Here is a 14033-nt window from a genome sequence, read left to right as displayed (position 1 = left end):
TCTCTAAAAAGGTAATCATGAAAATGATCAACAAGCTGTGGTGTTATTTCATTTCCCTCCAAAATTGCTACATACATACATCTAACTCTAAATATATTATGTTTCTTTACCTTACAGAGGTTTAAAACCAAATTTTTAGACATTGCAAGAGGAAGCATTGCAAATACCCTTCTGGTTTCCAGAGACTGAATGACATGTTCTATGTTTTTCAGAAACTACCCAGAGCTTCTAACATTATTTTTTTTTCTCCCTCCCTTCTTCATCCCCCAGATGAATCAGCTCCTAAGGAAGTCAGCAGGGTAAGTAATGTGAATATAATTTTTTTTACCACAATATAGAAAGTACATTCTTTTGCATATTTTTTCAGTGCTCTAACACGCTAAAGTGTTAGAAAAATAATTACAAAACTGAGTGCCCTCTCCAAAGCGTCACTCGTGAGCGTGGAGTGAAGCCAGTGGGGAGAGAGGTGTCAAAGCAGAGGGCTCAAACTGATCACAGCGAGCAGATGCGCCCCGCGCGGCCTGCACGTGCTCAAGAGCTTTCTGCTGCCAACAGTCAGAGGCTGAGCGAGTGCATGTTAAGACGGGATTTCTGGCTTCTCTTGAAACACCGGAAGGTGAGGCCGCGCCTCTGCGGCGTTCCCAGGTGGGGACAGGTGCTCCGGCCGCCACTTCATGGCCCCTGCCCAGTGGCTTCGTGCTGCCTGGCCGGCCCTGCCTGCGAGTTCATGCACCTTCACTCGGCGAGAGCAAAAGGTGACTCCGCCTGGATCGAGGGCGTGACTTTCGTCAGTACTTTCACAAATGTTAAATACACTGTTTTCACACCCAAGAGAAATGCTTTAAGAGACTTAGCAAATTTAAGAGCTTGTGGGGTGTGGTATCAAAAGCTGTTACAAAATGATAATTCTGTGATTACACATAAAATGGATCTTATAATTCTGTATCCTGTTGACAGATAAAGATCTTAATAGGTGGAATCAGTGTTGAAAATAATCAGTCAGAATTATACCTGATACAGCTTTGTGTAAGTGATCACTGTATCATATGATAGAAACTGAAGTACTGTTAATCAGAGTCACATATTCAGATACATTCCTTTATTCTGTATTATCTGAAGAAATGAATCTTTAAAATGACCAGGGCTATTGCTGGAGACCGGGCAGGGTTCCCCCTGCCCATCGCAACCTAACAGACTTAAGATTCTGGAAGTCTCAGGGTTTTCCTGGGTTTGGCACTATTAGCTTCGCGTCTTCTGGGCTCGCAGTTGGAACGTTCCCAAGTCTGAGTGTTTCAGCGTATATCAGGGGCAGAGAGATCAGCCTGGAATTTTTACAGCTACTGAGAGCAGCAGAAACGGCTGAAAGCAATGTGTGAGGATAACAGAGGATCCTCACGAGTGGACCTGGACTGTCATGAGATACTGAGGTGTTGGTATTGGTAAAGCCACTATCTCAGAGCTCCGAGGTGGTACCACCTGTTTATACATCAAGAACAGTACGGAAAAAGCTGCAATACAACTTAGCCATCACATTCTTGTTGTAGAAGAGCTTTCATTCATAGTGAATCCCTAACCTCAACTTAGCCTTTAGAAGCCTGGAAAGGTTTTAGATATTGCTGTTCTGAAGGGAAGTGGGAAAGAGATGCCCCAGGAGGTGGTTCCAACCTGCCCGCATGCCTTCCTTCCGTCCTGTTCCGTTGGCAGCGGAGTGGACAGTGGTCCTCCTGCTCCCTGCTGATGTCACTGCCCTGACTCTGCTTGCCCGTTTAGTGGGCTACCTTCCAGTGTCCCCCCGTTTAAAGCTTTTATACCACAGTGTCTGTCATCAGTGAGTTTGTTGCTGCAGTCCACGCTTTCAGTTATTCTTGCCAGGCTCTATTTGGGGAAAATAGCTGTGTGAACAAAGAAGAGTCCTTTTGGTTGAATGCATCTTTGCATAGTTTAATTTTGCAAAATATCGCCACCAGGCATTGTGGGTGCAGATGGCGGCGTGCGTCGTATAACAGTGCCTCCTGCTGGGTGAGTGGAGAGGAGACGCAGACGACATGGCGTGCCGTCTTTAAGGCCATGAGAAGTGAGGAGCGGCTATACACAGTGCTTTTCTTCTTTGCTATTGTTTTATAAGAGTCTCCTATTTTATGCCGGATTTAGAGAAATGCATCTCCAGCTGAGAAGTGCTAAATACATGAGCTGATGATCTAGAAGAGTATCGGTTGCCAGGATCTTTACGTGTTTTTTTTTTTTTTTTCCTGAGTGTACTCCAGATCTCGGTCAGTTCTGATATTCAGAATTTGCTTTATAAAATGGCATACCAATGTTTTAAGTTAAAGTGAGACTTAGAAATACCTTGTGCAACCTTGGGGATCAAACTAGTCAGTCCATCCTAAAGGAAACCAGTCCTGAATATTCATTGGAAGAACTGATGCTAAAGCTGAAACTCCAAAGCTTTAGCTACCTGATGTGGAGAACTGACTCGTTGGAAAAGACCCTGATGCTGGGAAAGACTGAAGGCAAGAGGAGAAGGGGATGACAGAGGATGAGATGGTTGGATGGCATCACTGACTTGATGGACATGAGTTTGAGCAAACTCTGGGAGAGAGTGAAGGACAGGGGAGCCTGGTGTGCTGCAGGCCATGGCATTGCAAAGAGTTGGATATGACTTAGTGACTGAACAATGAACAACAAAGTGTTTGGTAGAATTTACTAGTAAAGCCATCAGGTCCAGGGCTTTTCTTGGTCAAGTTATTTTTCTTTTGATTCAATCTCCTCCTAGTTATGAGTCTCTTCAGATTTTCTTTTTCTTCACTGTTTAATCTTGGTGTGCTTTATATATCTCAGTTCAGTTCAGTCGCTCAGTCGTGTCCTACTCTTTGCGACCCCATGGACTGCAGCACTCCAGGCTTCCCTGTCCATCACCAACTCCCACAGCTTTCTCAGACTCATGCCCATCAAATCAATAATGCTATCCAATCAATATCAAAACTTACCAAGTTCTGGAGTATATTTAGAACAACAACAACAAAAACTTACAGATTGTGGCAACTGACACTTGTCTAGGTCATCAGCTCATGTATTTAGCGTTTCTCAACTTACATTTCTAGGAGATAGTGAAGGACAGGAAAGGCTGGAGCGCTGCAGTCCATGGAGTTGCAAAGAGTCAGACGTGACTTAGCGACTGAACAACAACAAGTGCAACCTTTAGGTGGATGGTGACTGGTCACAGGGCACATCCACTGTCGAGAGCTTGCTCTCCAGGGAGGCAGATTCTTACTCTCCAGGCAGTTCTGATTGTTGTGAGATACGTTGCACTGGGAGCCAAACAGACTCTCCTTAACTGCTATCTGCTAGCATTGTTTTGACTTTTGTAGCAACTCAAAAAAGGCTGGTATGTACAGGCTGCTCCACATGCTGCTGCTGCTGCTAAGTCGCTTCAGTCGTGTCCGACTCTGTGCGACCCCATGGACGGCAGCCCACCAGGCTGCCCTGTCCCTGGGATTCTCCAGGCAAGAACACTGGAGTGGGTTGCCATTTCCTTCTCCAATGCATGCAAGTGAAAAGTGAAAGTGAAGTCACTCAGTCATGTCCGACTCAGCGACCCCATGGACTGCAGCCTACCAGGCTCCTCCGTCCATGGGATTTTCCAAGCAAGAGTACTGGAGTGGGTCACCATTGCCTTCTCCGATCCACATGAGAACTCCTCAAATAGAGGGACTGCATTCTGTCTTTCCAAGGGAAACACACCCACTCAGGTTTTTCCCATACATCCCCTTAGGGTTGGGTTGACATTCTGACAAAGCCTACTGTGTTGTCAGTATATTTTTAGAAGGTGGCAGCTCTGGCACGACATTGTAGACCAACTGTGGCTTGACTCCTGATAACACAGGGTAGGCCAGGTAGTTCTTATCAGCTCTGTGTCTGTAATAGGATTTAGGGAGAATCAGCTTTTCAAAGAAACTGCAGGACATTTATGGTTCTTGATCTTTGGTACACTAAGATATTTTTGACATGTAGTCAAGTCAGATCAGTGAGACTTGGGTCCTTTCTCCTCCTCTTCTTCCTCTCTTGGTCCTTCCCTCCCCGCCTCCCTCCTCCTCCCTACTTCTATTCCAGAGACAAATACTTAGTGAGCATTTGTATGCCAGGCATTGCTCTAGGTTCTAGGAATACAGTGCAAAATGGCACCCCAGTTCTCATAGTACGGGAGGCGGTGGTGGACACAGTTGAAAATTTTTTTAAATGACAAATGCATAGAATAAATAAATGCATAGAAAGCAGAATGATCCAATAGAGAGTGATGGTGGGTTAGGAATGGGGCTACTCTAGAGACAAGGCCAGGGAAGAAGACGGGCTGCGGGTTTGAGTGTGTAGCCAGTGATGCCTTCCAGGTAACTGGGAAGACATTACAGGGGGTGGAGGAAGGAGACCTGCTGAAAGCTGGGGGACGTGCACTGTGGCAGAGGTGCAGCCAGCACAGGCCCTGGGCAGGGAGGCCACGTCGCAGAATGCAGGCACTCGGGCCAGGACTGAGAGTGGGGGACAGAGCCCTGGCCACAGCCGTCGGGACGGGGCCTCTAAGGATGCATGTCAGTCAGAGCCTCTAGTCAGTACAATTAGTCTTTTCTTTTACTATTATTATTCTTGATGTAAGTGGCTCCAGCTTATAAATCAGAAAGATTTCTGACAAGAAAAAGGAGAGAAAACATCAAGAGAAAAAAAAATATTTGGGTGCTGAGTACTCAAATATGACAAATTTAACCAGCTCTAGAATTCTTGGGGGCTTCCCTGGTGGCTCAGTGGTAAAGAATCTGCCTGCAGTGCAGGAGATGCAGGCTCGATTCTGGGTCGGCAAGATCCCTTGGAGAAGGAAATGGCAACCCACTCCAGTGTTCTTGCCTGGAAAATTCTATGGAGAGAGGAGAATCCTTGGGTACTGTCTTGGCCCCTCAGAATGTTATCAATATGTTTCAGTATAGTCTTAATTTTCATTTAGCAGTCTTAGTCTTATGAAATATGTGCTGAAGAAGAACGCTAAGATCTGAGATTACTTGGTGAAAAGACGTAAGTATTTTATAATACATACTACAGGTTGATAAGTTGGTTTATCAAATTATTGTTCCAGTTAAGATTTCATTCTAACCCAATTTAATTAGCAGTCATATCTCTTCTCATGTGTCAATGGCATGATGTTGTTTTACTGTTTTCATTTAAAGGAAATAAACACATTGCCACTTGTTAGCTTTGTTTCCTTTTGTGTGAACTGCGTCTAAGTTTCACGTGTGATACATTCAAAAGAACTTCTCTGGAACAGTGTAGATCGCACAGATCTGAATTTGTGCTTTGCCAGTGTTTATCTTGGTGACCTTTTAAAATGACCTTTAAAAACCTCAAATGTGAAATGGGAATAAAATCTACCAAACCTGAGGTATGCAGTCAAAAGAAGATGAAAATGCATAGTCTTTTATTCAGTTTTGGAATACCAAAAATAAAATTTTTAAAAGCAGAGGGAATTAATGAGAAGAAATTAATGGCCCACAATTTAAAATATAGGTTTAATTAATAATGCAAAAGATATTTTTTTAAACAGATCAATAAAGTAGACGGTTTTGGCAATCTATTCAAGAAATAAGAAAATAGCAAACATTAGGGGATGAGAAAGGGAAGATAACTATAGGCAAAAAGGAGATTATTAATAATTTAATAAGGAATCATATTAATATATACTAATGCATTTGAAAATTTAGACATAATGGCCAATATTAAGGAAATTATAAATTATTAAAGTTTATTGAAGGAAAGTTAAGAAAACTAAATATCTTGTTAACCAGTGAAAAAAACTGAAAAGTTGGTAAAAGTCCCCTTACAATGCATGATGCTTAAAAGTTTTTACTGGATGAGTCCTCCAGACATGAAAAAGGAGAAAATTTCTACATAATATAAAGTATGTATTTCAAAAGCTAAGAAGATAATTTATCTCAGGAGGGAAGTTTATTCCTAAAACAAAAAGCATTCTACAAGATAGAACACATATTGACCAGTGTGCAGACGTAAGTGTGGGAATCTTAAGTACATAAATACAGCAGCACTCCCAGTGCCAAGGGTGGTGACAAGTTGGGGGACAGTGCAGTGATCCTGGGAAGAGATGAAGCTGGTGATGATGGCGGTGCGGAGGTTTGGCAGACTGAATTCCATGCATATTTGGAAAGTAGAGTGAACAAGAACTGCCGATTAATTGGATGCTTGGTATAGAAAAAAAGACAAAAAGAGAAATGATAGCTTTGGGTTTTTGCTTGAGCAGAAGGAACGTCAAGGTTGCCAGCACTTAGATGGGGGTGTTTGCCAGAGCAGGGAGAGGGGTCACCGCTGGCTGCGGAGTCTGAGACCTTTAGTCGATTTCTAAGCTGAGATGTTGAGCAGTTAGTTGACTGTTGAGTCTGGAGTTCAGGGGAATGATCTGAGTTAGATATACAAATTTGAGAAGCCTTAGTAACAATATGGATGATTAAGAACCCCAGCATATGGGATGGTATGTGAAGTGCTGAGACTGCGTGAGCTCACCTAGGAGGGGAGTGTGGTTTGAGGAGAGAGGATGAAGCCACAGTCCTGGCACAGGGCGTTTGCAAGTCTTCGACGGAGGGGTCCTTGGGCAGGAGGTGAACCCGGGGCCTGTGCCTCCTAGAGTGGAGGAGAAACTGTCCAGGAGAGCAGTCACTGGTGTGTTAAACGCTGCCAGCATTTCAGGGAAATAAAGCCCGAGAGCTGGCATTTGGATATGACGGCGTGGAGGCCACGGGCGACTTCAATTAGAGCTGTTCCACTGAGCGATTAAGAGTTGGGGGGCGGGGGAGGAGAAATTGCAGGCGGTAAATACATACAATTGTCTTTTGGAGTTTTGCCTTAAAAGAGAGACAAGAAAGTGTGTGGTAGCTAGACAGGGAGTCAGGTGTAATTGACACGTGACCTTGATTAGTTTCAGGAGCAGAGCAGAATGATTCAGTTACGCACACACTGTGAAATGATCATCTCAACAGGCCTAGGTATCATCCGTCGCCGCGTGGTTATGAGCTGCCTCTTCCTGGCGATGAGAACTTTAAGATCTACTCCCTCAGCAACTTTCAAATATCCAGTACAGTCCTATTAATCGTAGTCACTGTGCTGTATATTATAGCCCTGAGACTTATTTTGTAACTGAAAGTTTGTATCTTTTGTCCACTTTCACCCATTTTGCTCACTCCTCACCCCTGAGATATTGTTTTTAAAATGTTTCATTTTTATTTAAAAAAAATGGAATAAACAGCAACAAATGCATACAAATGGAAATAATCCAGTGGAGAGAAAATGTGATGATTTGGGTCAGAGGGGTCACTTGGTTGCGGCCACAGTTCTTGAGTCTCAGAGGCCTCCCCCACCTTCTGCAGCCTCCCCAGCGAACTTCAGTCTTGTCCTTCACAGAAGACTCACTTTTATTCACTTTCAGTTTCTTTTCACAGCGTATTGTTTTTTAAAATAATTTTTAATTGGTTATAAGAAAAATATAACCAAAGATACGAATAGAGGAAGAAACAGAGGAGGAGAAATAAAAATTGGGATCGTCAGTACTTTTCTATGAATAAGCAGACTAGCTGGCTGTTAAGCTTCCAGTTATGTGAACCTGAACCTGAGTCAGTCTTCATTTGTGTAAAGCTGACCTTAGAAATAAAACAGTTGTTTTACCAGCAAAGTCCTTTGTGGGTTTTTGTTTTTTCAGGAATAACCGAGATTTGTAATTTGGGATAAGCATGCTATAGCAGAAGCTATACGCAAACCTAGACAAAGAAGAGGAATGCTCTTTTATAAAGGAAAAAGGGGAAGCTTGGAAGGGCTGTTGACAAGCACGGAGTCCATTGTAGGAAACTGAGAGTGTAGTGGCTTTTCATTGGCTGAGCTGTTGCTGGGTGGGGAGAAGATCTTGCGTCCTTTCCTGGGTAGTTAGGTGGTAAGGAACCTTCTTCCAGTTGGAGATGCAGGGTAGTCTCTTCCTGTTTGGGGTCTGCATGAGTGCTCCCTCTTCTGGTCTTGCCCATTCATTTAATAAGGTATCCTAAAAATAAATAAATACGGTATCCTTTATTCATTTCTGCGTCTCTTAGGGAAGGATACCTGTCAGTTTTTATTATGGTTATTAAATTTCATGATAATGCAAACCTATTTATCTGATTTTATGTCAATCTTTAGGAAGTTTCAAAGATTTAATAGTATGTTAATACTATTAAAATGTGGCTCAGTGTCAGTAAGTGAAGGTGATACACACATGACTAGAACAGGCAGTGAAATAGTGGAAGTCGCTCAGTCGTGTCCGACTCTTTGCGACCCCATGAATCGCAACACGCCAGGCCTCCCTGTCCATCACCATCTCCCAGAGTTCACTCAGACTCATGTCCATCAAGTCGGTGATGCCATCCAGCCATCTCGTCCTCTGTCGTCCCCTTCTCCTCCTGCCCCCAATCCCTCCCAGCATCAGAGTCTTTTCCAGTGAATCAACTCTTCGCACGAGGTGGCCAAAGTACTGGAGTTTCAGCTTTAGCATCATTCCTTCCAAAGAACATCCAGGGCTGATCTCCTTTAGAATGGACTGGTTGGATCTCCTTGCAGTCCAAGGGACTCCCAAGAGTCTTCTCCAACACCACAGTTCAAAAGCATCAATTCTTCGGCGCTCAGCCTTCTTCACAGTCCAACTCTCACATCCATACATGACCACTGGAAAAACCATAGCCTTGACTAGACGGACCTTTGGGATTCTCCAGGCCAGAATACTGGAGTGGGTAGCCATTCCCTTTTCCAGGGGATCTTCCCAACCCAGGGACTGAACCCAGGTCTCCCACGTTGTAGGCAGATTCTTTACCAGCTGAGTCACAAGGGAAACCCAAGAGTACTGGAGTGGGTGATCTGCCCCTTCTCCAGGGGATCTTCCTGATCCAGGAATCGAACCGGGGTCTCCTGCACTGCAGGCAGATTCTTTACCAATGGAGCTATCAGGGAAGCCCAAGAGTAGGCAGACTCTTGTAGAAATACCTGGAGTAGTTTTTCACGTTCCCTATGCCTTGCCTCCAGCTGACAGTCATGGGACTCAGGTGCTGTGACCCAGTGGAGAAGCAGACAGAAATCATGTCCTCTAAAGTCTCCCTAAGTGCAGTTCCTTTAATCAGGCTTTGGCTAAGAGGGTCTTTGGACACCTGGATATGACACTTGCAAACGAGGACCTGGAGGACAGGCAGGTCACCGCCCCATTGATTATCAACCTAACTGTAGGACTGAGAAGCCAGAGGAACGGCAGAGATGGAACGTTCCAGTCAGGTAATGTGAAATTCTGGCATTTTGAATTTGAAATAGCAAACAGCCTAACAAGGATTTAGCCCTGAAGCTGGAAAAGATTGAGGGCAGGAGGAGAAGGGGACAACAGAGGATGAAATGGTTGGATGGCATCACTGACTCGATGGACATGGGTTTGGGTGGACTCCAGGAGTCGGTGATGGACAGGGAGGCCTGGTGTGCTGCGGTTCATGGGGTCGCAAAGAGTCAGACACGACTGAGTGACTGAACTGAACTGAACAAGGATTTCTCACCCTGATGGAAGAATCACCCGCTTTCCCAAGGAATACTGGCTGGAAGCTTGCCAGCAGAGGCTGTGTTTTCCATATGGCAAAGGGAAAAAAGCTTCAGGCACTCCAACGTGAGTTTTGTGGAACTCAAAGCAAAATTTCTTACAAAGCACAGTATTCATTTTAGCTAAATTCCATTTCGCAGCTTTTGCGGCTAGTTACTAACTATAGCCATAGAAACCTTGGAAGTCTATGTGGAGGACCAGTTCTCAGCACCTTGGCTTCTGCAGAGACTGAGTGGCAGAATATCTCCTGTATAGCTGAATGCATCAATCTGCTATAAGAACATGTTTCAAGCTATTTACATACTGGAAAATGGTGGCTAAAGACTGATTTTTGTTTGCTTGTGCTAAGAATGAACCCCATAATCTTAACGATAGACACACAAACCATCTGTCTGTTATAGTTTGTTCCTGATCGGTGATAATAAAATGATATTGGTGATATATAGAAGAACACAGATCCTATTAATCACGATGATAGTGATTAAACACACTATCAAGCCATTATGATATTTTTAAAATGGGAACCGAACACATTCTTCTTTCACAAGATTCTAAATTGTTACCTGTTTTTTAAGACCATTCTTGGCAACCACAACTCTGTTTTAGAGAGTGTAGATGCTGAAAAATAATAACAGCAGAGAAACTGTATGAAGCTGCTGATCTTAGTGTCGTTTGTTCTTGGCAACAGAAGCGAAGGACAAGAAGGAGTGCTCAGTCACTCAGTCGTGTCTGACTCTCTGTGACCTCAGGGACTGTAAGCCGCCAGGCTCCTCTGTCCATGGGATTCTCCAGGCAAGAATACTGGAGTGGGGTGCCATTCCCTTTTCCAGGGGGATCTTCCTGACCCAGGGATTGAATCTGCGTCTCTTTAGTCTCCTGCACTGGCAGGCAGATTGTTCACCACAGGTGATGCCTGGGAAGCCCTGTCGCAGAATCAGAGGTGAATTAAAGTCCATTGTTTTGGGCACATTTCTTTTTTGTATGAAGCACGAATATAGTAATGATCTAGTCAAAGAACAGTTGTGCGTAAAGTCCAGTTTCTCCTAGATCGTAGTTTATTACATTAAAGATGGCAACAGAATCATAGTGTGTTTTATTTGGGCTTCCCAGGTAGGGGTTCTCTGGTGGCTCAGATGGTAAAGAATCTGCTTGCAATGCAGGAGACTTGTCTTCCATCTCTGGGTTAGAAAGATCCCCTGGAGAAGGGTATGGCTATCTACTCCAGTATTCTTGACTGGAGAGTTCCATGGACACAGGAGCCTGGCAGGGCTATAGTCCGTGGGGTCACACAGAGTTGGACATGACTGAGCATGCATTTTTGCCATAGACATTATCACTGTTTTCTTGTATATTGCTTTCTCCCCACTGGGATTTCAATTCCATGAGTGACAGAGCCTGGTCGGATACTTACACAATAGTAGTGTTTGACACCTTGCTGAGGAAATATTTGTTTAAAAAGACTTATTTACATAATGACATTCAGAAATCCATCTAGTGGGTAAAGCACTTGGATACATCTTTTGTTTCTTTAACCTTCTCTTTATTCATCTGCTCGTGATGGCTTAATTTTTTTCTGTTAACAGTCTTAGACATATCAGAAATGTTTACTACATGAGTGATTTGAAGACATCTTATCTCATGGAGTCATTTTCCTAAATTAATTTATCATCATGAAAAGCCCTTTCATCTCTTGGACTTTTTTGCCCTAAATTACATTAGTTAAAATAATCCTTTGAAAACTTAAGTATTCTTTAGGAAAGTTAGTTTTTAAAAGGTCCTTCTAGTCAAGGCTGTGGTTTTTCCAGTAGTCATGTATGGATGTGAGAGTTGGACTGTGAAGAAAGCTGAGAGCTGAAGAATTGATGCTTTTGAACTATGGTGTTGGAGAAGACTCTTGAGAGTCCCTTGGACTGCAAGGAGATCCAACCAGTCCATCCTAAAGGAGATCAGTCCTGAATATTCTGTGGAAGGACTGATGTTGAAGCTGAAACTCCAGTACTCTGGCCACCTGATGGGAAGAGCTGACTCATTGGAAAAGACCCTGATGCTGGAAAAGATTGAAGGCAGGGAGGGGGCGACAGAGGATGAGATGGCTGGATGGCATCACTGACTCGATGGACATGAGTTTGAGGAGCTCCACGAGTTGGTGACGGACAGGGAGGCCTGGCGCGCTGCAGGTCATGGGGTCGCAGAGTCAGACACGACGGAGTGACTGAGCTGAACTGAACTGTCCTCGTGTTGAGCTGGTGACATGTTTTCAAAAGAATGTCTCCCTCATTTGTAGCATGCTCGCTTTCACCACTTTTAACATGAACTTCCTGCCTTGCCTGAGTGTAACCTGCAGTCGTTCTGTCCTCTCGTCCTGGTTGCTGCTCTTCGGCCTCCAGGTTTCTCCATCCTTTGTGGCTTTTTGTAAGATGCTTCCTCTGAGCTCCTGAAGGCTGCTGTGGAGGACTCTGAACCAGCTTCTCGTGCAGCCTTCCCTGTGCACTCAGTTAAGTGCAGGACAAGCTAGGCAGCTTCCCCTTGGTGTCAGGATGAATATCTGCTAATCCCTTGCTTGCTGTTAAGGACTTTTAAACTTTACAATAAGCATTTGCAAAGAGTCAGTGGCGCCTTCTTTCCCAGCTCTTCTTCTCCTGCAGTGCCTCTGAGGCCCACAGGTTTCCTTAACTGTTCATTGTGACTGCCCATGCTTAGTTAGAATTCTCCTGCCTGTGGTGTTTGTATGAAATAAATGACCTTTATTTATAACTTGTTTTCCCCTAAAATACCCAAATCATTTTGATAACTTTATTCTTAATATGTAACATTGAAAAAGGTTTGCCACTTTCTTGTAAAGTTAAACATATATGTACTTTTTGACCCAGGAATAGCCCTCTTAAGTATTTGCCTAGTATAATTTTGTTTCTATATTTTTCTGAGAACTATGCTTTAAGTTTTTAAAATCTTATTTTTTATTGAAGTATAGTTGCTACACAATATAAGTTACAGGTATACAATTTAGTGATTAACATTTTTTAAAGTGGGAGGAGGCAACGGCACCCCACTCCAGTACTCTTGCCTGGAGAATCCCATGGATAGAGGAGCCTGGTGGGCTGTAGTCCATGGGGTCGCTGAGGGTCGGACACGGCTGAGCAACTTCACTTTCACTTTTCACTTTCATGCATTGGAGAAGGAAATGGCAACCCACTCCAGTGTTCTTGCCTGGAGAATCCCAGGGCCCGGGGAGCCTGGTGGGCTGCCGTCTATGGGGTTGCACAGAGTCGGGCACGACTGAGGCGACTTAGCAGCAGCAGCAGCAGCTTTTAAAGATGATGCTCCATGTAGAGTTATTATAAATGTTGGCTCTGTTCTCCATGCTGTGCAGCGAATTCTGTAGCTTACTTTATGTGTGATGGTCTGTACCTCTTAACCGTCCAGCCCAGTGCTGCCCTTTCTTGTTCCCCTCTCTGGACTGGTGACCACTGGTTTTTTCTCTGTTCTTGCGAGCCTGCTTCTCTTTTGCTTTATTCACTGGTGAGTTGTAGTTTTTTTGATTCCACATATAAGCGGTGTCACACAGGATTTGTCTTTCTGACTCATTTCACTCAGCATAATGTCCTCCAGGGCCATCCTTGTTGATGCAGGTGGCAGTTTTTCCTCTTTTATGGCTGAGTCGTATCCCATTATATCTCACATCTTTACCCATTCATCTGGTGATGGGCACTTAGGTTGCTTCCATATCTTGGCAATTGTAAATAAAGCTGCTGTGAACTTTGGGTACACGTGTCTGTTTTAATTCATGTTTCTGGATTTTTTGGATATATACTCAGGAATGGAATTGCTGGGTCATAACATAGTTCTATTTTTAGGTTGATTTTTTATTTTTTGTTTTTGAGAAACCTCTTATTTTCCACAGTGGCTGTACCAATTTACATTCCCACCAACAGTGCACAAGAGTTCCCTTTTAACCAACATTTATTATTTGTGTTCTTTTTGATGGTAGCCATTCTGACAAGTATGAGGTGATATCTCATCGTGGTTTTGATTTTCATTTCCCTAATGATTAGTGATGTTGAGTATTGTTGGACAAATGTCTACTTCATTCTTCTGCTCATTTTTAAATCAGTTTCTTTGTTTTTTTCGATGTTGAATTGGTGAGCTCTTTATATATGTTGGATGTTAGCTCCTTGTCAATCATTATTTGCAGCTATCTTTTCCCGCTCAGTAGGTTGTCTTTTCGTTTTGTTAATGATTTCCTTTGCTGTGCGAAAGCTTTTAACTTTAATTAGGTCCTTTAAAAAAATCTTTTTTTGCTCATATTTTCTTTACTCTAGGAGACAGATCTAAAAATCATTGCTGCAATTTGTGTAAGAGTGTTCTCCCGACGTTTTCCTCCAGGAGTTTTCTG

At 43.5% G+C, this 14033-nt stretch overlaps 1 protein-coding gene across 5 annotated transcripts in view; it reads left to right on the top strand.

Annotated features, from left to right (window-relative positions):
- The window catches only part of PDE10A (phosphodiesterase 10A), a 574597-nt gene that overhangs the window by 465993 nt on the left and 94571 nt on the right, over positions 1-14033 (top strand). For all 5 annotated transcript variants that reach the window (XM_059889985.1, XM_059889984.1, XM_059889983.1 and 2 more), the window contains one exon: positions 271-299. In XM_059889985.1, the coding sequence (XP_059745968.1) occupies positions 271-299 (29 nt within the window). The remainder of the gene's footprint in view (positions 1-270; positions 300-14033) is intronic.

Source organism: Bos taurus, chromosome 9 (genome assembly GCF_002263795.3).
Source record: "Bos taurus isolate L1 Dominette 01449 registration number 42190680 breed Hereford chromosome 9, ARS-UCD2.0, whole genome shotgun sequence".
In the NCBI taxonomy this organism is placed as follows: Eukaryota; Metazoa; Chordata; class Mammalia; order Artiodactyla; family Bovidae; genus Bos; species Bos taurus.
This window is presented reverse-complemented; position numbering and strand designations above follow the sequence as displayed.